The sequence below is a fragment of the Oryx dammah genome, unplaced genomic scaffold (assembly GCF_014754425.2).
Source record: "Oryx dammah isolate SB20612 unplaced genomic scaffold, SCBI_Odam_1.1 HiC_scaffold_5, whole genome shotgun sequence".
Taxonomy (NCBI): Eukaryota; Metazoa; Chordata; class Mammalia; order Artiodactyla; family Bovidae; genus Oryx; species Oryx dammah.
The window spans coordinates 60,841,256-60,861,696 of NW_024070189.1; the positions used below are offsets into that span (position 1 = coordinate 60,841,256).

The 20,441-nt window shown below is 44.1% G+C and overlaps 1 protein-coding gene across 1 annotated transcript in view; it reads left to right on the forward strand.

Annotated features, from left to right (window-relative positions):
- KLHL3 (kelch like family member 3) overlaps positions 1 to 20,441 on the forward strand; it is a 118,398-nt gene that overhangs the window by 27,287 nt on the left and 70,670 nt on the right. The window contains exons 3-4 of the mRNA XM_040240031.1: positions 1,962 to 2,068; positions 13,466 to 13,587. Of these exons, the coding sequence (XP_040095965.1) occupies positions 1,962 to 2,068; positions 13,466 to 13,587 (229 nt within the window). The remainder of the gene's footprint in view (positions 1 to 1,961; positions 2,069 to 13,465; positions 13,588 to 20,441) is intronic.

The following is a 20,441-nucleotide window of genomic DNA, read 5'->3' on the forward strand; positions in this document are numbered from 1 at the left end:
CTCATGTCCATTGAGTCAGTAATGCCATCTAACCATCTCATCCTCTGTTGTCCCTTTCTCCTCACACCTTCAGTCTTTCCGAGCATCAGGGTCTTTTCAAATGAGTCAGTTCTTTATCAGGTGGACAGAGTACTGGAGTTTCAGCTTCAGCGTCAGTCCTTCCAATGAATATTCAGGGCTGATTTTCTTTAGGATGGACTGGTTGGATCTCCTTGCAGTCTAAGGGACTCTCAAGAGTCTTCTCCAATACCACAGTTCAAAAGCATCAATTCTTCGGCACTCAGCTTTCTTTTTGGTCCAACTCTCACATCCATACATGACTACTGGAAAAACCATAGCTTTGACTAGACAGACCTTTGTGGCAACGTAATGTCTCTTCTTTTTAATATGCTGTCTAGGTTGGTCATAACTTTTCTTCCAAGGAGCAAGCATCTTTTAATTTCATGGCTGCAGTCACCATCTGCAGTGATTTTGGAGCCCAAACAAAAAAAGTCTCTCACTGTTTCCACTGTTTCCCCATGTATTTGCCATGAAGTGATGGGACTAGATGCCATGATCTTAAGTTTTTGAGTGTTGAGCTTTAAGCCAACTTTTTCACTCTCTTTCACTTTCATCAAGAGGCACTTTAGTTCTCTTTCTGCCACAAGGGTGGTGTCATCTGCTTATCTGAGGTTATTGATGTTTCTCCTGGAAATCTTGATTCCAGCTTGTGCTTCATTCAGCCCAGCATTTCCCATGATGTACTCTGCATATAAGTTAAATAAGCAGGGTGACAATATACAGCCTTGATGTATTCCTTTCCCTAGTTGGAACCAGTCTGTTGTTCCATGTCCACTTTTAACTGTTGCTTCCTGACCTGCATACAGATTTCTCATGAGGCATGAGGCAGATCAGGTGGTTTGATATTCCCATCTCTTTAAGAATTTACGTTTGTTGTGATCCACAATTCAGTATAGTGTGCAAGTAACTACTGCCAGTGGATCACAGTTGAACTGTGTTTAATCTCCCTGTCTTCCCTCCCACTTCTAGTGCTTCAAGCTGAGGGAGGGACTAGTGGTGACCAGGATACTATAGAAGTTAAGAACGTGGGTTCTTGGGTTCAGCTCCTTATATTCAAATCCTATCTCTACTGCTCCCTTTCTGTGTAACCTTTGGAAAGTTACTTAATGTCTCTGGGTCTCAGTTTCCTTCTTTTGAAACAGGGGACATAATAATAGCTAAACATCTTAGGGTTGTAGAGAGGATTAAATGAAATAATATATATATTAAAAAGTGCTTGGAACAATGCCTGGCACATGTAATTAAAAAAATGTTAGCTATTGTAATAATAATAGCCATGATAAGAATTTGAAAGGCTGGTAGAGGAAAAATTCTTGAATTGGTAGGTCTTGTAGTATCCTTGCAGTCTTCAAAGTAGTCAAATATTCGTTCCCTCTCTGAGTGTAGACTGATCCTGTTTAAAATATCATTCCTTCCTTCCTTCATTTATTAGTAAAAATTTGAGCCTACTGTGTGCTATGCATTCAGCCAAGTGTCCAGGATATAACAATAAATATGTCCTTTTCAAAAGTTTGTCACCTTGTTTGGAGTGAAAAACAAGTAAAAATATGGTTACAGTTTTCTTAATAATTACAGTAATTGGAGTTTGCACAGGGTCTTTAGGGAGCACATTTCACAGCAGGAATGTGAAGACAGATGGAGGAGCCCTGAATTTGCAGCTACATTATAGTTGGATCTCTACAGAGTTGAGTGCCTCAGGAAAGCATGAATGTCAGGCTTATCAGGGACTTGGAAAAGGTGATGAGTCCATTCCGCTGCCTGACTCAAGATATGGCAGATCCGTTTGACAGCCATTGGACAGTGATAGTATGGAATGTGGGTGGGAGAAAAAATACCCTTGTATGGCTGGGGGTGGGTGTTTGTGCTATGACCCATCCTTTCCCCTCACTGGTGTCTTACAGCAAACAGCTATTGTGTGACGTGATGATTGTGGCAGAAGATGTCGAGATAGAAGCCCACCGTGTGGTCCTGGCAGCCTGCAGCCCCTACTTCTGTGCGATGTTCACAGGTATGAGGGGCAGACGATAAACCCACACCAGTGGGACTGCAGTCCCAACTGGGAGAATGTTGAGGGTGGTGGTGTGAGTGGGGGAGGAAAGAGAAGGCTCCACCCTAAGGAGCTTTTATGTGCCAGATTCTTTGCTCTGAACTGTGGAGGTACAAAGAATTGTGATGGGCTCATAGCCTCAGCCAGGTCGAGCTTGCAGCCCTTATTGCAGTTCACTCTGAGGAACAAAGGTAGAATCACAGTCCGTGAATTCTCAGACTTTGTTGTGTATCGTAATCATGTCGGGGAGCTTGTTAGAAATGTAGACTCTTGGGCTCACCCTCAGGCTTCTTCCCTCTCATTTTGCAGTTTGGGGACACTGAGACTGAGAGCAAGAAAGGGACTTGCCTGAGGTCACACGGTGGATGAGTGGAACTTGGCTTCTGGACTCCTGGCCCAGGGCTGGCTGGCCTAGCTGTTTCACATCTTGTCAGTCCTTAGCCATTTCTTCGAGGCAGGGGCCCTGAGCCTCCTCTAGCCTTTTTACAGGAGTGTTGGGAGAGAGTGTGGCTCGGATAGTAAAGAAGCTGCTGCAGTGTGGAAGACCTGGGTTCAATCCCTGCATTGGGAAGATCCCCTGGAGAAGGAAATGGCAACCCACTCCAATATTCTTGTGTGGGAAACTCCATGGACAGAGGAGCCTGGCCCGCTACAGTCCATGGGGTTGCAAGAGTCAGACATGACTTAGCGACTAAACCTGGGAGAGAGTTGGGAGATGTGATGACGGGCTGGGGGTGGAAAGAGTAAGGCAGAAGTATATTCACCATCTGCATTCTGTCTCATCACCTTTGCCGGGAATCCCTGTTTCCTGGACATGCCAAACAGCCTTGTCCATCTGTTGCATGCGCATTACTACTGAGCCTGAATTCCCTTAAACCCATGGGTTGAGCTTCCTGTCTGCAGTACCTCGCAGCCCCTCCCCTGAGCCAGGCGCAGGCAGTGCTGTATCTATCATGGCTGACTGAAGGCCAGCTGGCCCGAGTATGGCCCTGGATGAGGTCTGCTGTCCCTTCCACATGTTCACCTGTACCCTGTGCTTCCTCTGAGTGTGGTCACTATCATTCTGCACTCCTGTCTGTTTCCTAGTGTCTGTGGTGCCCATGCTCTGGAGTCTCATGTACTCACCGCTCATCACCCTGCAGTTTATACTTCAGCTGCCACTTCCTCTCTGACCACCTGAGCCATAGTTCCATACTAGGTCTCCTTATACTCCATAACTCATCTCTGTTTTTTTTTTTCATAACTCATCACTATCTGAAAATCATATTGATTAGTTGTTTAAGTATTTTTTTACCTGTGTCTCCTTGTTGGAATATCAGTTCCATAAAGATTGGGATCTTGTTAGTTTTGTTTGTTTCCATATCCTGAGTACCTGGTACACACTAGCACGAAAATATTTTTAAATGAACAAAATGTCTCCCACCCTTGATTGTGAGTTCTTGGGCACTCAGGGACCACGTCTTGTCACTGTCTAATCCTTAGTGCCCACTCCAGGGCCTGGTGTTTAGGAGACAGTGAACAGCCGAAGGTTAAATGAATGAATGTGGGATTGCTAAGGATGGGTGAGTACAGGCACATTTTTCCTGAATGGGCTCTTGTCCTTTTCCTAATATAATACACAGCCTCTGCTGGGCAGGAGTGGTTCTTGATGGGGGGTGGTGGTGGGAACTTAGAGCTTGTTATTTGAGAGTTCCCCATATGTGTCCTCTCTTGGCTCATCATGTGAAGGACTGATCTCAACTTGGAGCATTTCTTTTTTGCTAAGTGCACCAAGCCACACTTCCCTCACTTTGAGCCTTGTACTAGGAATTCCATAATGCAGCCTGGAAAACCAGCTACTTTCATTACCTGGAAATTTTGAGCCACTTCTCTTTGAAGTAGTCTGAGACTCTAGTAGTAAGGTTTTTATTTCTTTATTTCCTTGTCCTTCATCCATCTTTCTTTCTTTTAAAATAATATATCTACAGATTTAGTTGCAACTTCAGTAAATAGCTCTGCCAGTTATTTTTCTCCATGTATGTGATTTTAAAAGTCTAGTATTAAAAGAGGAGTCCACTTGCAATTACAATGAATTATACTTTTGGCTCCATTTTTTTTTTTTTTTTGCTAATGAACTTGCCTCTGGGTTCATGGAAGTGCCTAAGCAAAAACAAAGTGTTTTTAAAAAGGGAGAGAAAATATGCTTCTGGATCAGATCTTGGATTCTAGTAATTAAAAGGAGAAGAGAATCAAGAGAAGAAAGCAGTCTAATGTGTGGCCCAGCCCATGGCTTCCATTGAATCTAGTTAATGTCCATCCTCCTATCCTTCTTTCCTTCCATCCGTTGTCCGTCTGTCCATCCATTTACCCACCCATCCACCTATCCATATGTTCATCCAAACACTATTCATATATGCTTATTACAGAAAAAAATTAGAATAAGTAATACTTGATTAAAGTGTGTGCACATTTTGAATCCTTATGAGACATGTGTCTCAACTCCACAACACTTGGAACAGTTGCACCAGCATATGCTTCCATCAGCATTGTATCAGATTTGTATATTTTTTGAGGCCCTTTGATTTTGCTTAAATATTGGTAAACAGGTACAAGAAAAAAGTAACTGCAAAATTTTGTTCTCATTATCAGGTTAATGAAAAGGTCCAGCTGACTCTTGTTAAGTCTGTTTCTGTCGGCATGTTTAAGGCCCCAAAGAAGAGAAAATATATGGGGCTTTCTTCTGACTTGAGTGGTGTGATTAAGATCTTTTACTCAACGTGTTTTTGTTTGTTTGTCTTCTGAGTTCATATTGCCCAAATGTCTGTCGATGGTCCCAAATATCAGCCCCACTCCTTGATAGTGTCCTTCCCATAACTTGGAATAAATATGAAACTGAGGTCTGAGTGTCCACAGGAGAGTGTCCAAAGGCAACCAGCCTGTGAGAGGATCTGGGATGGGCAGTCACCTGAATTGCAGCCTACTCCTTTAGAATAGTGTGATTGGAGAGGCCAGCATGGTTGACCCTGTCCTTTTCCCTGTGAGTATGGAATACTTAAGATTCCCCTCAACCCCTTTCTCCCCATCTAGCACCTCCATTCCAGGGGAAGATAATTTCCCCCAAACAGCGTAGTCACTTTTTTCACCCTGTTTTTAGCATGCCCTTTACTATGGGTTCTGTGTACCTATAGTATTGGTACTCCATACAGATCCCTACGTATCATCCAGAATTTTAAAAGCAGTCCCATTTTATGGTATTAAAAGAACCAAGTTCTAAAGACTATGTGGGCTCAGGAAAAGACATTTGAGCTCCATCCCACAAGAAGCCCTGGGAGTGAGCTGTCCCATTCTTCTGGTTCTAGTGTATTGAATTACACACTGAGGCTGATTAGATTGGCTTTTTTTTTTTTTAAAAGAAAAGTTGCTTTTAGATGCAGGTTGATATTCAACTGGTGTCTTTGAATATATGGTGACTAGAAATGAGGAGAGTCAGGAACGTGCTGGAGGTAAGAGGCAAGAGACTTGGAAGGAGTGGACACCAACCAGCCACAAGCAGAACAGTCAGGGCCAGGCTCTCTTACTCACCTCTAGGCATGCACTCATCACATAGAACCACTGTTTCAGGCTTTCTTCATGCCTGACTCCACCAGGCTTTGGACCGTGTCTGTATTCTGAGTGTCTGAATGATGTATTGATGTCTTTGAAGATCTTTGCATATTGTGCAGTTTAGCATGACTTAATCCAAAGCAATGGAGCAGGGAGGGAGGGAACACTAGGGAGTAGAATCTTTTCTTTGTATTAAGAGGGCCTTGAGGGAGTAGTCAGAATAGATAGGGTCTGGCCTCTGAGGATTTTGCCCCTAAGGAGTTAGAAGTTGGGTAGAATAGTTCAGGGGGGTAGGAAAAAAGGAAGATCAGAGTCTGTATGGGATTGAGGAGAAACGGCCTGGTCTTCCATGTGTCTTTTAGAGTTGGTTATCTCAGGGCAGAAGCTTGCAGTGTCACAGGACTTCTTCTTCCTGTCCCTAACACACCACATCAAAGTCAGATGCCCTTTTGTGGCTTAAGTGTCCTAGATTTGAGGGTGATGGGTGCGGTAGTCATGTCTAAAAATATGTTGCTCTTGATATAGAAATGGTGACTTTTTTTCAAGAATTGATTTGGATGTCATTCAAGCCTGGGGTGCTGTAGTTCAACACAGGCTTGTGTAGCACCCTGGAAAAGAGACTATATTGTTCAGACACCTACCAGCATCCATTAAGGTGCAACTGATTTGACCAAGATGGTCTGGGGTAGACTTGTCTGCACTTGACATAGCTCAGTCTTGAAATTTCAGATCTTCACTGGAGAGAACCACTGGATGGAAATTTTTTCATGAGTGTTCATAGAAGAGGTTTAGAGTTGTTGATGCGAATTCCTCTTTGGTAATGCCACCTTCACTAGGGGATGGTGTGGTATCTTAGAAAGGGCTTTGGAGCCATCATGACCTGATTCCAGCAACTGATAGGTTTGTAATCAGTTACTTAACCTCTGTGATCCTGTCTTCTTGTTTGTGAGACTGGAATAATAACAATAAAACAATAATAACAATAAGCAGGGAACAGATACAGGGAAGGGAAATAAGACACCCAATACAGAATGAAAGTGTGGAAGTGTTAGTTGCTCAGTCATGTCCGACTCTTTGTGACCCCATGGACTGTATAGCCCGCCAGGTTCCTCCATCCATGGGATTCTCCAGGCAAGAATACTGGAGTGGGTTGCCATTGCCTTCTCCAGGAGATCTTCCCGACCCAGGGATTGAACCCAGGTTTCCCACCTTGCAAGCAGACTCTTTGCTATCTGAGCCACCAGGGAAGAGCACCCAACACAGAATAGGTACTTAGTAAAGCTAACTCTTATTATGTGTAGGGCCTGTCATAGTTTATACAGCTCATGTGGATATGTGGGGAGGCTCTGATACCTGCTGCCCTGGTGGTGGTGAGGGTTGACATGAAACATCTCTGGCTACATAGGCATTTCCTTCCTGATTTGATACTCCACCTGAGGAGAAAGACCTCTCCAGGTGGAGGAAGGCTGAGATTCCAGGGAGGCTGGGTGTTGGGGTGATCCAGCACTGCAGCTCTGCGAATCCTGCTGCTGCACTTCTCATACTCTCATTATCGCCTTTGAATGTCACACAGCTTTGGCATAAAGGCAGGGCCAGGAATGTCCTTATTTCACAGGAGACAGAGGTCAACCTTTTGCAGTTATCTGGCATAGATGGCTCACCTGCAAACCTTACCTGCAGGAGGCTTGGCTGGGATTCAGCAAGGTGGCAGGTTATTTCTTTTCCTCATGTGATGCTAACATGTGGCACAGGTCTCAACTCTAGCCAAATGAGTTGGCATTTAGGACTTAGACAGATGAAGGTTAGGGGTGAGAGAGTATAATAACCATCCTAACACCCAGGCAGGATCATTGTGCAGAGGGTAAGGATCTTCTGTTTTCTTTTTACCCAGATCATGAAACTTAATTTCAACAGTAAGGATTCAACTGAGGAGTGAAGAAGAGTTCTGTAACACAAGGACTCCTGAATGCACTTTTTCTTCCCTTTGCTGTACAGCTTTGAGGGGTGGCTGGTGTTCTGTGTCTGGCTCTTTGGAAAGACCTCACAGCCATTCTACCATTCCTTTCTCGCTCTTGAGGCTCTTTTGGCTGAATAATGGGGTTGGGTTTCTATCAGCAGTCTAGGATAGGAGCCAGTGATTTTCTAGCCCTCCTGTCTTATGTGGTGGTGAAAGATCTTCCCCCATGGCTCCTCAAGATGCACCTTTCCCCCCTTTGGGCAGTCCTACGCCTAAAAAGAGCTCTGTCGTGCACGTGAGCTTCTCTGGTGGCTTTGACAGTAAAGAATCTGCCTGCAGTGCAGGAGACTCAGGTTTGATTCCTGGTTTGGAAAGATCCCCTGGAAAAGGAAATGGCCACCCACTCCAGTATTCTTGCCTGGAAAATCCCATGGACAGAGGAGCTTGGTGGCTGTAGTCCATGGGGTCACAAAGAGTCAGAACAACTAACACTTTCACACTTTGGTGCAAGTGATGTGCTTGCTAGGTTGAGACTATGGCTTGCTCTCCTGGGCTCTCTATGCTTCTTGGAGACTTCTAGGTGCTGGTCTGAAGGTAGAGTCTGAAGATTTAAAGAAGTTTAAGATGTAGTCCCTTAGTCTAGCTGCCATCGTCTTTCACCCAGTTTACTGTAGCAGCTTTCTAATTTGTCAACCTGCCCCCATTTTGTTCCGTCAATCCCAACCCATTTTCTACACTGTAGCTAGAGTCATATTTACGAAATAAAAATCTAATGTATTCCTTACTTGCTTAAAGTCTGTCAAGGGCTCCCCATTGCCCTTAGAATGAAGTCTAAACTTCTCTGCATGGTGTACAAGTCCCTCAAGTTGTCCAGAGCCTGCTTGTATCTTCAGCCGTCTCTACCCCTTCCTCCTTTTATATGCTGTGCTTCTGCCAGACTCAAATTTTTGTGGCCCCAGAATAGGTCAGGTTCATCAGTCTGATGAAAACAATGGATTCTTTCCACAAAAAAGTAAATATGTGCTCCTGTATGCTCATTATTTTACATACAGTTCAGGGTAGAGGAATTCCTGCTTAAGAGCCTTTTAAATTAAATTAAGTCTCCTTTTATAGCATTTAACACACTTTGAAATTGCTGGTTTACTCATCTTTCTACTAGTTTGAGCTCTATGAGGGCTGGGAACATGACTTGTTCACCATTGTGTCCTTGGGCCTTGCCCATAGGGACTGTTTGATACTTGCTTATTGAGTGAATGAACAAACAAATATCTGCCCTTGCTAGGTAGATCAAGATCTATCTGAAAGAATGGGATATGATGTTAACAGAGGACAAAAAATGTACAACTGATGTTTTCTTTCTTTTTCTTTTTTAAATTCAAGTATAGTTGCTGTTACAACATTACATAAGTTACAGGTGTACAATAAAATTCACAATTTTTAAAGCTTATACTCCATTTATGGTTATTATACAATACTGACTATATTCCCTGTGTTGTACAATATATCCTCATAGCTTATTTTATTAATTTTATTAAAAATATTTATATATTATTTTTGCTATGCTGGGTCTTCATTGCTGCACGGGGGCTTGCTCTAGTTGCATAGAGCGGGGCCTGCTCTCCAGTTGCATGTTGGCTTCTCACTGGATGGCTTCTCTTGTTGCGGAGCACAGACTCTAGGCGCACAGGCTTCAGTATCTGTGGCACGTGGGCTCAGTAGTTGTGGCTCTTGGGCTCTAGCGCACAGGCTCAGTAGCTGCGGCACACAGTAGTTTTGCTCTGCAGAACTGGGATTCTCCTGGACCAGGAATTGAATTGGTGTTACCTGCACTGCAAGGCAGACTCTCAACAACTGGACTACCAGGGAAGCCCTGTAGCTTATTTTATACCTAATAGTTTGTTCCTCTTATCCCCTCCCCTCTTCCTTCTCCGCTAGTAACCACTGATTTGTTCTTTATTTTTGTGAGTCTGATTCTTTTTTGTTATATTCACTAATTTGTTGTATTTTTTAGATTTCACATATATGATATGATACAGAATTTATCTTTCTCTGTCTGACATTTTTCACTTTAGCATAATACTCTCCAAGTCCATCCATGTTGCTGCAAATAGCAAAATTTCATTCTCTTTAATGGCTAAGTAGTATTCCATCATATATACAGACCACATTTTCTTTATCTACTTATCTGTTGATTGATGCTTTGGTTGCTTCCATATCTCGGCAATTATAAATAATGTTTCTGTGAACACTGGTATGCATGTATCTTTTTGAATTATTGTTTTTGTTTTTTTGGGGGCGGGGGATAGGATATACAGCCAGGAATGGAATTCCTAGGTCATATGGTAGTTCTGTTTTTTGTTTTTTGAGAAACTTCCATACTGTTTTCCACAGTGGCTGTACCAATTTACATTCCCACAAATGGTAGGAGGGTTCCCTTTTCTCCACGTCCTCACCAGCTTATGCTATTTGTGTTCTTTTTGGCGATGACTGTTCTGCCAAGTGTGAGGCAATACCTCATTGTGGTTTTGTCGTGCATGTCACAGATGATTAGCTGTGTTGAGCACCTTTTAATGTACTTGTTGGCCATCTGCATTTCTTCTTTTCTGAAAGGTCAGAGTCTGAGGTGGCCGGGCTGGGCCTCTTGGGAAAAATCAGCAGAAGAGGGCTCTTGGGTTAACCTTGAAGACAGAGGGACTTATAGGGCTTATGTTCTGTCCTCTAGAAATATTTTGTCAAAGTAGCAGAGGTGAGTGAAAGAGAAAAATGAAGAAGCCTTTGATGATTTCTCCTTCTTCAGAATTAACTGTAGTCTGTGGACTTATGAGATGTCAAGAGAAAGCCTCTCTTTTTTCTTTCTTTCTCTGCTCCAACAAGTATTTAAGTGCTTGTTATATGTCAAATGGGCTTCCCTCGTGGCTCAGACAGTGAAGAATCTGCCTGCAATTCAGGAGACCTTGGTTCGATCACTGGGTTAGGAAGATCCCCTGGAGAAGAGAATAGCTACCCACTCCAGTATTCTTGCCTGGAGAATCCCATGGACAGAGGAGCCTGGCAGGCTATAGTCCATGGGGTCACAAAGATTTGGACAGGACTGAGCTACTAACACTTTCACTCTTCACTTTAGGAATACTTCTGTCAAGGTCATTAGTTAGGGTCAGGTTTAAATTATAGAGGGATTTATTAAAAATGACATGAAGTCTAGTTAGGCCAAAGGTTGAAATCCCAGCCCTGCCCTCTAACTAGCTGTGTGCAAATGCCTCTTGATATGCCAATTCTATAATTTATAAATTGGAAGCAATATCTCATACCTCCTTGGGGTTGTTATAAGGACTAAATGAAATAATGTGTGTAAACCCTGAGGGCCTGGCATGTAGTAGCAACTATTATTACTAACACGTTCAGGGTTTGTTTAAGCTGTTTATGTTAATATTAAGTCTCCAATTTCCTATAATGGAAATTTATCAGAAAAGATATGGTCTTTGAGGCCCTAGATTTGTTTTCTCTCCAATTTTTCCTTGCTTGTTGGAATTTTAAGTACTTAGTGCAGAAATTTTTGATTCATATAAAGAAGTAAGGAAAAAAAAATCCCATTGTCTAGAAAACTGTGTCTTAACATTTTCTGGGTATTCAAGATTGATGAAAATGATTGTTCATCTCATCAGAAAATCAAACTTTTGCCCATATGTACAAATATTTTCATACAATTTCAGGAGATTCCACTTGTTTACCCCCAAGATACAAAACTGTAACCTGACTCCCAAACTCTACTTCCATAGAGAGCAAGCAAACAGGCCAGGCTCTCTCTGATTTCATACTCACTGAAGACTTCTGAGTCTCTTGATTCTTGTAGTCAGGTTGCTTTTTTTTTCCCCCAGCACTTTTTCCAAGGTCCAAGTTCTTAAACTGAGAATTGGCTATCTTTGATGATCTTTTGCAGTATCATTACCAACTGGATCTTTGCTAGTGAACATCTTCAGAGCTGTTTAGAGAGAGGAGTTTAACTTTTGATTTCCTTATGTGTGTGTTCTTGTTTGTCATGGAGTATATTCAAGAGAGAGATTGTGAAAGCTTGTTTTATGGGTAGAGGAGAAACTCACCATCTTTTCCTGTTTCCTCTTTGCCTCTTTGTCCTGTCTCAGGGCTCTTTGTGCTGAGGCCATTTTGCTGGCTTCTACCGGCAGTCAGAGAGAAGAGAATAGACTGGGGATCACTGGGCTGCCTGATCAGTGGGAGCCAGCAGGGTTTGGAATAGGTCTCTGCTCCCCCATCTTTCCTCCCTCTCTGGCGTCACTCGTATCTAGAGTGTGTCAGGCTGGGAACTGTGGGTTGGTGGAGGAATCATGCATAGTCCATGCAGCCTGGAGGTGGGCGTCTGCAGCCCACGGGTTGTACTGTCCTGTGTTTGCTTGGCTCCAGTGCACAGATTCCACAGACAGAAAACAACCGCCCAGGCTCTGTTTTCACACTCATGTAAGGACTTCTGAAGCCCCATTTCTTGCAGTCACGTCGCCCTGCATTTCAGTCTATAAGGACACATCTTGCCTGTCTTTTCCTCCTGAAACCAGCAACCTTGGTTGAATGAGCCTGCCTCTAGACAGAGCTGTGTGCGCTGTACAGAGAGCAGGCTGCGGTCAGGGGCCTCAGGACTGCACACTCATGGTGCCTCTGCTGCCCTAGTTCACAGGCCTGTGTTCTCTCTTTCTTGGATGGTTATCAGGGCCTCCCATCTGTTCTCCCTGCCACTGGTCCAGCCTCCACCAATGTGTCCAAAATTTCATTCAAAGACATCTGTTGATGTCATTCCCTCATTTAAAACCGTTCAGTGGTGCTACTCTTAGGATAAAGTCCCAGCTCATTTGCATGGTTAACTGGGCTCTGCGAGTCCTCTGCTAGCTGTCTCTCCAGCCTCCTTCCTCTCACTGTCACTCCACATACCAGCCATGCTACCCTCTCACTGTTCCTCACATTTATCCTTTTGGTACTTTTCTATCGCTGCACTGATGGTTCCTGCATCCAGCTCATCCTTCCTCACCTTGCTGCATGTGGAATAGCAACTCAAATGTGACTTCCTCTTAGGAGGGCTTCCAGGATTCCACAAATAGGGTGTGTTGCTCTATCTTCTGCATTCTTGGGATTTAGCATACCACAGTGACTACTAGTGTGGACTCTAGAGTCAGACTGCTGGCTTTCAAGTCTCGCCTGGCCCCTTCCCACATGTGTGACTGTAGGCAAAATGAATTACCTTTGCTCCTGTGCCTCAGTTCCTTTATCTGTAATATGGGGATGTTAAGAATAATGCTCTTAAGTCATTGATTAAAAGAGGCAATAGTTTAAAGTGCTAAGCCCAGTGCTTGGCCATAGTTAGCACTCAATAATTGGTTTAAAAAAAAAGTTGTTCTACTGGTACTTTGCATATCTCTCATCATCTCATATAGTTCAGTATTTCTGCCCTACTAGACCAAGTGCTCCTTGAGGACAGGTTCATATCTTGTTCACTTTCTCTGGCCCCCTGTGTACAAGTTTGCAGGAACTTGGTTGAATGCTTTCTCGTGTATAGATTTGCCTTCAAAATGAAAAGGGGCAATGGATAGAGTTAGGGAGTGCTTGAGATTGGGCTTGTGGATGATCACAGACCCGAAGTTGATGTGACCTTGATGTCCACTAGTGTGTCCTACTCTGTGGCTGAGTGTTCTTTTTGCTGGCTCCAGGAGCACAGATAGTGCTTTTATTTTGCCAAGACAGGGTAGGAGACCGTGTGAAAGTTAAGCACATCCTAGGCACCAAGTTCATGTCCATTTTGTTTTTGTTTTGAACTGTAGGTGACATGTCTGAGAGTAAAGCCAAGAAGATAGAAATCAAGGATGTGGATGGGCAGACCCTGAGTAAGCTGATTGACTATATCTATACGGCTGAGATTGAGGTGACTGAAGAGAACGTCCAGGTAAACTCAGCTCCAGCTAATAGCTCAGTGTATCATATACTCAGCCCCTCCCCACCACGCCCCATTTACATGATCATTTTGTTTAACCCTCACAACAATTCAGTTGGTAACTGTAGAGGAAACTGAAGCTTCAAAGAGAGTGGGTGACTTGTCCTGAGATACGTGGCCAGGGCAAACGACCCTCATATCCTGCCTGCCTGACCATGGGACCCATGTTTTTAACCACTAGGCCATAATCCCTCAGAATGAGCTTGAGCCCAGAGCAGAAAGTCTTTAACTCATGCTGGTTCAAACTCTTTCAGCCTGGGTGACCCCTCTTCTCCCCAGTCATCATCTCATCTTGGATTTTGAGTATTGGCTTGTGAGGCTGTTTAAAGTTTTTCTCCTGTCAGTGTTAGTCAGTGAAATGCCCTGAGCCCATGGAGGTGGATTGTCTGTGCCTCTGCCTCCTTTTGCCTCCCTGGTCTCTTTCTCAGCCATCTGGAGCCTAGAAAAGAGGAATCAGCAAAGACACTGCTTCACCCAAAGGTGTGTGTCCTTATTGTGGGGTGAGACATCAGTGTCATGGCTCCAAAGGTGGGATGGTGGAGGGTGTCGCCCACTCTGGAAGCCTATGAACCACCAGGCCAAATGCAGACCCAAGATGTGCTATTTCTTATCATTAAAGATCTTGCTATTAAAGTAATGGAAATTATATGGGATATGAAAGGTTTTTCTTCCTTTTTTTTTTAAAGCAAAATTCTACCTTATATTGTGAGAGAGAGAAATTAAACTATATGAGATGATGAGAGATATGCAAAGTACCACGACATCTTTCTCTCTTTCAGAACACCATGCCCTTTTTAGGATTGAGGTGTTTAGGAGGCCAAATTGGTAATTGTGTATTCATTCCATCCAGCCAGAATGTTTGAGGGCCTCTCATATGCCAGACACTTGGTTGGGCACTGTGTGTGTATCAGTGAGCAGAGGTGATTCCATTGTCTTCTTTCATGGAATTTGTGTTCTAGGGTGAAGACAGACACTCATCTGTCTTGTGTGTCTAATAGGCACACAAGTAATATTTATATATAAATTGTGGTAAGTCCTTTGAAGGAGAGGAACAATTTGAATGAAGTGGGGAATCTAGGAAGGGCTCTTTCAGGAGATAAGATTTGAACTGAGGACTGAAGGATGGGTAGAAGTTAGTTTCGTGTGGTAAATGGTACTCTGGTAGGGGTGTGAAGTGAAGTGAAGTGAAGTGAAGTGAAGTGAAGTGAAGTGAAATGAAATGAAGTCGCTCAGTCATGTCCAACTCTTTGCAACCCCATGGGCTGTAGCCTACCAGGCTCCACAGGCAAACTGAGGGTCTGAGGCACCCTGCATTTGGACCTGTAGAGCCTGCCCAGGGTATAGCCTGTTTTTGTCTCTGGCTCCTAGACAGACTTTCGGGTGGTATAGTTTCTACAGTGATCTAGTCTAATCTTTCCTTGCCCTTTTAAAACTGAAATTTCTTATATGCACAGTAAAATGCATAGCCATTCCATTATTTCTGGTCTTTCCCATCCAGAGTGGAGTGGGCAATACTGTGGTTACATACTAGGTCAAGCAGCAGAATTTAAGCAGCTGAATAACTTTTGGGCAGTAATAGCAAGTGCAAAGTAATTTAGTATAAAATATGTATAGGGCATGTGTGGAAAAAAATTTTTTAAATGGGTGATAGTATATGAAATCACCATGTTTTTAAAATTCATTTAGATGCTTTTGAGACTGATATAAATGTTGAGATTTACAAAATGCAGGAAATTATATTCTCTGCAACTTTAATGAAAAATGCTAGATGTCAACCTAAAAAATGTGTAGGGGGTAAATATTTTTTTTAATCTTTTATTAGAGATACTATAAACATGAAAGTGATAGAGGAATGTGCAGAAAAGAGTTAACATGGCAAGCCTGCTTGGTATCTTCAGAAAGCCTTGCTTACAAGGTCAGTCTTCATCTGGAGTCTGGCAGCTTGGATTTTGAAAGAGTTCCCACTCCTCTAGTGATAATGGTAGTAGCTTGCACTGCTTAAACTGTTTGTGCAAGCAATATGGTTTATGCCGATCACCTGCTTTCCTTCTGAGAGTTTGGAATTTTAGTCCATGCTAGGCAGAAGGTGCCTGTGTAACTGATACCTGACACACGTCTTGGCCTCTTAGAGTCAGGCTAGCTTTCCTGGTTGGTAATGTTTTGCACGTGTTGTCACAGTTCATTGCTGGAGGGATTAAGTGCGTTCTCTGTGACTCCTTTGTAGAGGACTCCTGGAAGCTTGTGGCTATTGTTCTCCAAAATTTGCCCCATGTACCTTTTCCCTTTGCTGATTTTGCTTTGTATCCTTTCAAGGTAATAAATCTTAGCTGTACTCATAGTGAGGAAAACTAGAGCTTCTCTGACACCCCCACTAACATTCTGCCTCAAGGATCAGTTTTCTCATTTGTAAAACAGGAATCATAATAGTGCCCATTCTGTTGGGTGGTCATGAGTTAGACTGTCTGCCTTTAAATCTTGGCTCCACCATTTTCTAGCTGTGTGATCCCAAGCAAGGTACCTAACCTCTCTGTGCCTCAGTGTTCTTGTCTGTCTCATGGGCATAATAATAGTGTTTAACCTCTTAGGGTTGGCGTGAGCATTAAATGAATTACTACGGGTAAAGCACTTAGAAGAGTGTGCCAGCAGACAGGGTAGGCACAGAGAGCACTGTGAACACAGAAGCGTTTTCACCAAGGAGCACATGTCTGAAGGGGGAGACAGGTGGCCAGGCAAATGGGTGCCCTCCATTGTGGTAGGGGCCAGAGTGGAGGTAGCCAGGAAGCAGAGAATGTTCATCACCACCTTGATGAGGGTGGTTAAGGGCAGACCTCACTGAGGATGCATGGTGTGTGTAGGCCTGCCTCCTCTCTGCCTGTCTGTGACCCCGCTGGCCCGTGAGACCCTGGAGGGACCTGCTGAGTTCAGTATTATCTGGGAGTGAGGAGAGGCTGCATGTTCAGGGACTCCCCTGGGAAGCACAATGTAGAATAAAACTCTGCAGTTTGGAATCAGTCATATATGTGAACTATTTTCCTTTTTTTCCTTAACTTTATGGTTTGGTCAGGGATGACCTTGGGGGAAAACCAAAACTGGTTAAGAGAAAGTTTTAGATCAAAATGTGGCTGCTTCCTCCAGCTGTGATGTATCTATCTGTTAAGAGTTGACAGTATGTGTGAGGATTCATTGCACTGAGGGTGTGTACGCAGAGGTTCCTGGGAAAACAAGGGTTAGAGACTTGGGGCTTGGTTAAATGGCTGGGAGATTATGCCCTGCTTCTCTTTCCAGCCACACATACCTTGGAGAGACTGAACTGCCCTTTTACAGTGGAGGCAACAATTCGTAACTGATTCTTATCGATACTCACTGTAAGCAAAGCATGTGTTGATCATGCATTATTTTGTTTCACATGCATTATTTCGTTTAATTATTGTAACCACTACTGGAAGGTTCTACTATGATTCTTCTCTTACGGTTGAAGGAACTGATGTTGCGAGGGGTGAAAGGGACATTACCCATGGTCACACAGGTAGTTAGTGGTGGAGTTGGGGTTTGAATCCAGCTCTCTCTAACTTGCTGTGCCCTGCTGATGTGGTCAACTCAAATTTATAATGAAGTGCATGATCAGAATCTTGACTTCAGCTTGTATTAATGAATAATAAAAACCAATGTAACTAAGGACTCCCTATGCACCAAACACTGTGTTACTTGCTTTAAATGTATTATTTCATTTGAGTCCAATGACAAGCCTTTAAGGTGGTACTATCACTACACCTTTATGGCAGAAAGTGAAGAGGAACTAAAAAGCTTCTTGCTGAAAGTGAAAGATGAGAGTGAAAAAGTTGGCTTAAAGCTCAACATTCAGAAAACTAAGATCATGGCATCTGGTCCCATCACTTCATGGGAAATAGATGGGAAAACAGTGGAAACAGTGTCAGACTTTATTTTGGGGGGCTCCAAAATCACTGCAGATGGTGACTGCAGCCATAAAATTAAAAGACGCTTACTCCTTGGAAGGAAAGTTATGACCAACCTAGATAGCATACTGAAAAGCAGAGACATTACTTTGCCAACAAAGGTCTGTCTAGTCAAGGGTATGGTTTTTCCAGTGGTCATGTATGGATGTGAGAGTTGGACTGTGAAGAAAGCTGAGCGCTGAAGAATTGATGCTTTTGAACTGTGGTGTTGGAGAAGACTCTTGAGAGTCCCTTGGACTGCAAGGAGATCCAACCAGTCTATTCTAAAGGAGATCAGCCCTGGAATTTCTCTGTAAGGAATGACGCTGAAGCTGAAACTCCAGTACTTTGGCCACCTCATGTGAGGAGTTGACTCATTGGAAAAGACTCTGATGCTGGGAGGGATTGAGGGCAGGAGGAGAAGGGGACGACAGAGAATGAGATGGCCGGATGGTATCACTGACTCGATGGACGTGAGTTTGAGTGAGCTCCGGGAGTTGGTGATGGACAGGGAGGCCTGGCATGCTGCAATTCGTGGGGTTGCAAAGAGTTGGACACAACTGAGCAACTGAACTGAAGTGAACTGATTACTATCTTCATTTTACTGTTGAGGAGTCAGAGGCAGAGAGAGGTTGAGTAATTTGCCTTTAGTCACATGGCTGGTAAGCGGAGAAGTCAAAATTCTAAGTGACACTATACTTCCGTAAAATTTTTTTTCTAAATGTTCTAAGTGACACATTTAATCACAGTGTAGTTCTGCTAACTCTCCTGTACACCCCCACCCCCACCCCCTTCTTCTTTCTCCCAGTAACTTTTTGTTTAGCAGTGTTTCTGTGCCAGGACTCATGCCTGGTGCTGGCAGAGGCAGAACTTGCTGTGTGTGGTGGTGGGGGGGGGCAAGGGGAGGCAGGGGGGGCAGAGGCCCTGGACAGCCTTGTCACCTGGTCCTCTGACTGGTACCCTCCCTTTGTGCATGGCCCTACTTCTCTGAAATTCCAGGAGTAGGTGCTTTCTGAGGCAGGGCATTTCCTTTTGTTTTTGTTAAAGGAAACAAACTCTGTGACGGGATATCCTCTGCTGGGTTTTCATGTTATCCGAGGGAGAGAAAAAAAACAACAGGGCCTGCGCATGAAAAATGGAGGGGAAGCCATTTGCAAGCTGGAGAGGAACCTGTAAACTGTTTGCTGAGGGTCATTCCAGGGCCTGTTTTCCCAGAACCAAAATGCTGAGACAGCGAGAGGCAAGCTGAAAGTTTTTAACCCAGGGTCATCTTCCCTTCCTGCAGTGGTTCCAGCCAACTGCTCCTTTTCAGGTCTTAGCCTCCTTCCAAGGGCCAAGCCACACAGCCCTAGCAGTTCCACCAGGACAGTCTTGCTTCCAAGCTGAGGACCTGCGCTTGGCCTCTTGTTCCTAATCTTGTTACTGCTACCGCTTGAGGGAGTCGAGCTGCAGGCAAGAGAAGAGAAGAGAAAATCATTTTCCAGCCTTGGCTATAGGAGAGGGAAGTGAAGACCACCTCCTGGATGTTTTTCGCTCTTGCGTAGCCTCTGAGGATCTGTGTTGCTTCTCCTTGTGTGCAGCCCCCAGAGCTCCACTGGACCAGGCCCCTATTTATCCTTGAGACTCAGCAATTGAGCAGTGATACAGCATTCTGACTCCCTTGGCTCTTCTTCATGTCTTCCTGTGTGAAGCAAGAAGTGGGAAGATCACAGCATAAGATCAAAGAGAGGGAAGGGGCAATTAGAGAAACCACCAGCCCTGCTCATTTTGGGATGTCAGCTTGGGAACACTTTAGGGCAGAAGTGGACCCAAGCAGGATGGGGGAAGCTCTGAAAGTTTCTGTCTGCCACGTGGGTTTTGTGAACAGTGAGGAAGTTGAAAGCTGTGTGGGTAGCTGTATCCAGGGAGGTTTTAAAAACTGAAAGTATAATCTAAGGAGTGTGTTCAGGAAGTATTTATTATTTCATTTCTTTGGGTAGTTGTCACGAGGTTGAAAATTTTAGCACCAAACTGTGCAACAGAGTTTGTGGTAAAGAAGAGGGCAAGGGAGAGGGGGTGTGTGTCTCTGGCACGACAGCGTTTTAGTTTGGCTGGGATGCAGTCTCGGGGGTGGGGATTGGACTCTCAGAAATTCCTTCTCTGCGGCACTAAAGGGCTGCTGTCCATTGCATCCTCTAATTACATCTGACCCTTGGGGGCTCCTACACCCGAGTAGGGTGTATGCTGGACAGCATTGGATTACTCCTCCCCACCAGGCCTTCTCAGTGTAACTGAATACAAGTTCCTTGTTCCTGGGGTGAACAACTGTCCCAGTTTGTCCAGAATTGAGGGCTCTCCTGGGACACAGGACTTTGAGTGCTAGAACTGGCAAGGTCTCAGCAAACTGGGATGGTCGGTCAACTCATGGCCTAGCTTTAGGGTTTGTAGCTGGTGCTGGTTTAGGGCACGTGTCATGGAGGTCATTTGGGGAGTTTGGAACACAGCTTTCCTTTCCTGGTAGGTATTCAGCAAGAATGGTTAATGGTTCTCCACTTTACTAGCAGGCCGAGACTAATCTGGTCCTGGAATCTGTTTGGCTAGGCTGAGCAAGCGCACAGGTTAATTGAGTTCCCCAGTTTATAGCTGCTTTGTGGGAATGGAGCTTAGGTGGTCAGATTTGGAGCCTGACTGTGTTCACTTACCATCTCAAACTCTCCAGAGGGTGATCTTATCTTTTTCCTTCTCTGGAATGAATCAGTGGTTCAGAAAATACCAAGAACATGATGGTAATATACAGTTGTCTTGCTGGGTAGAAGAGAGAGGGGAAAGGAAGGAGAGAGGGGAGAGGAAGGAGAGAGCGGAGAGGAAGGAGAG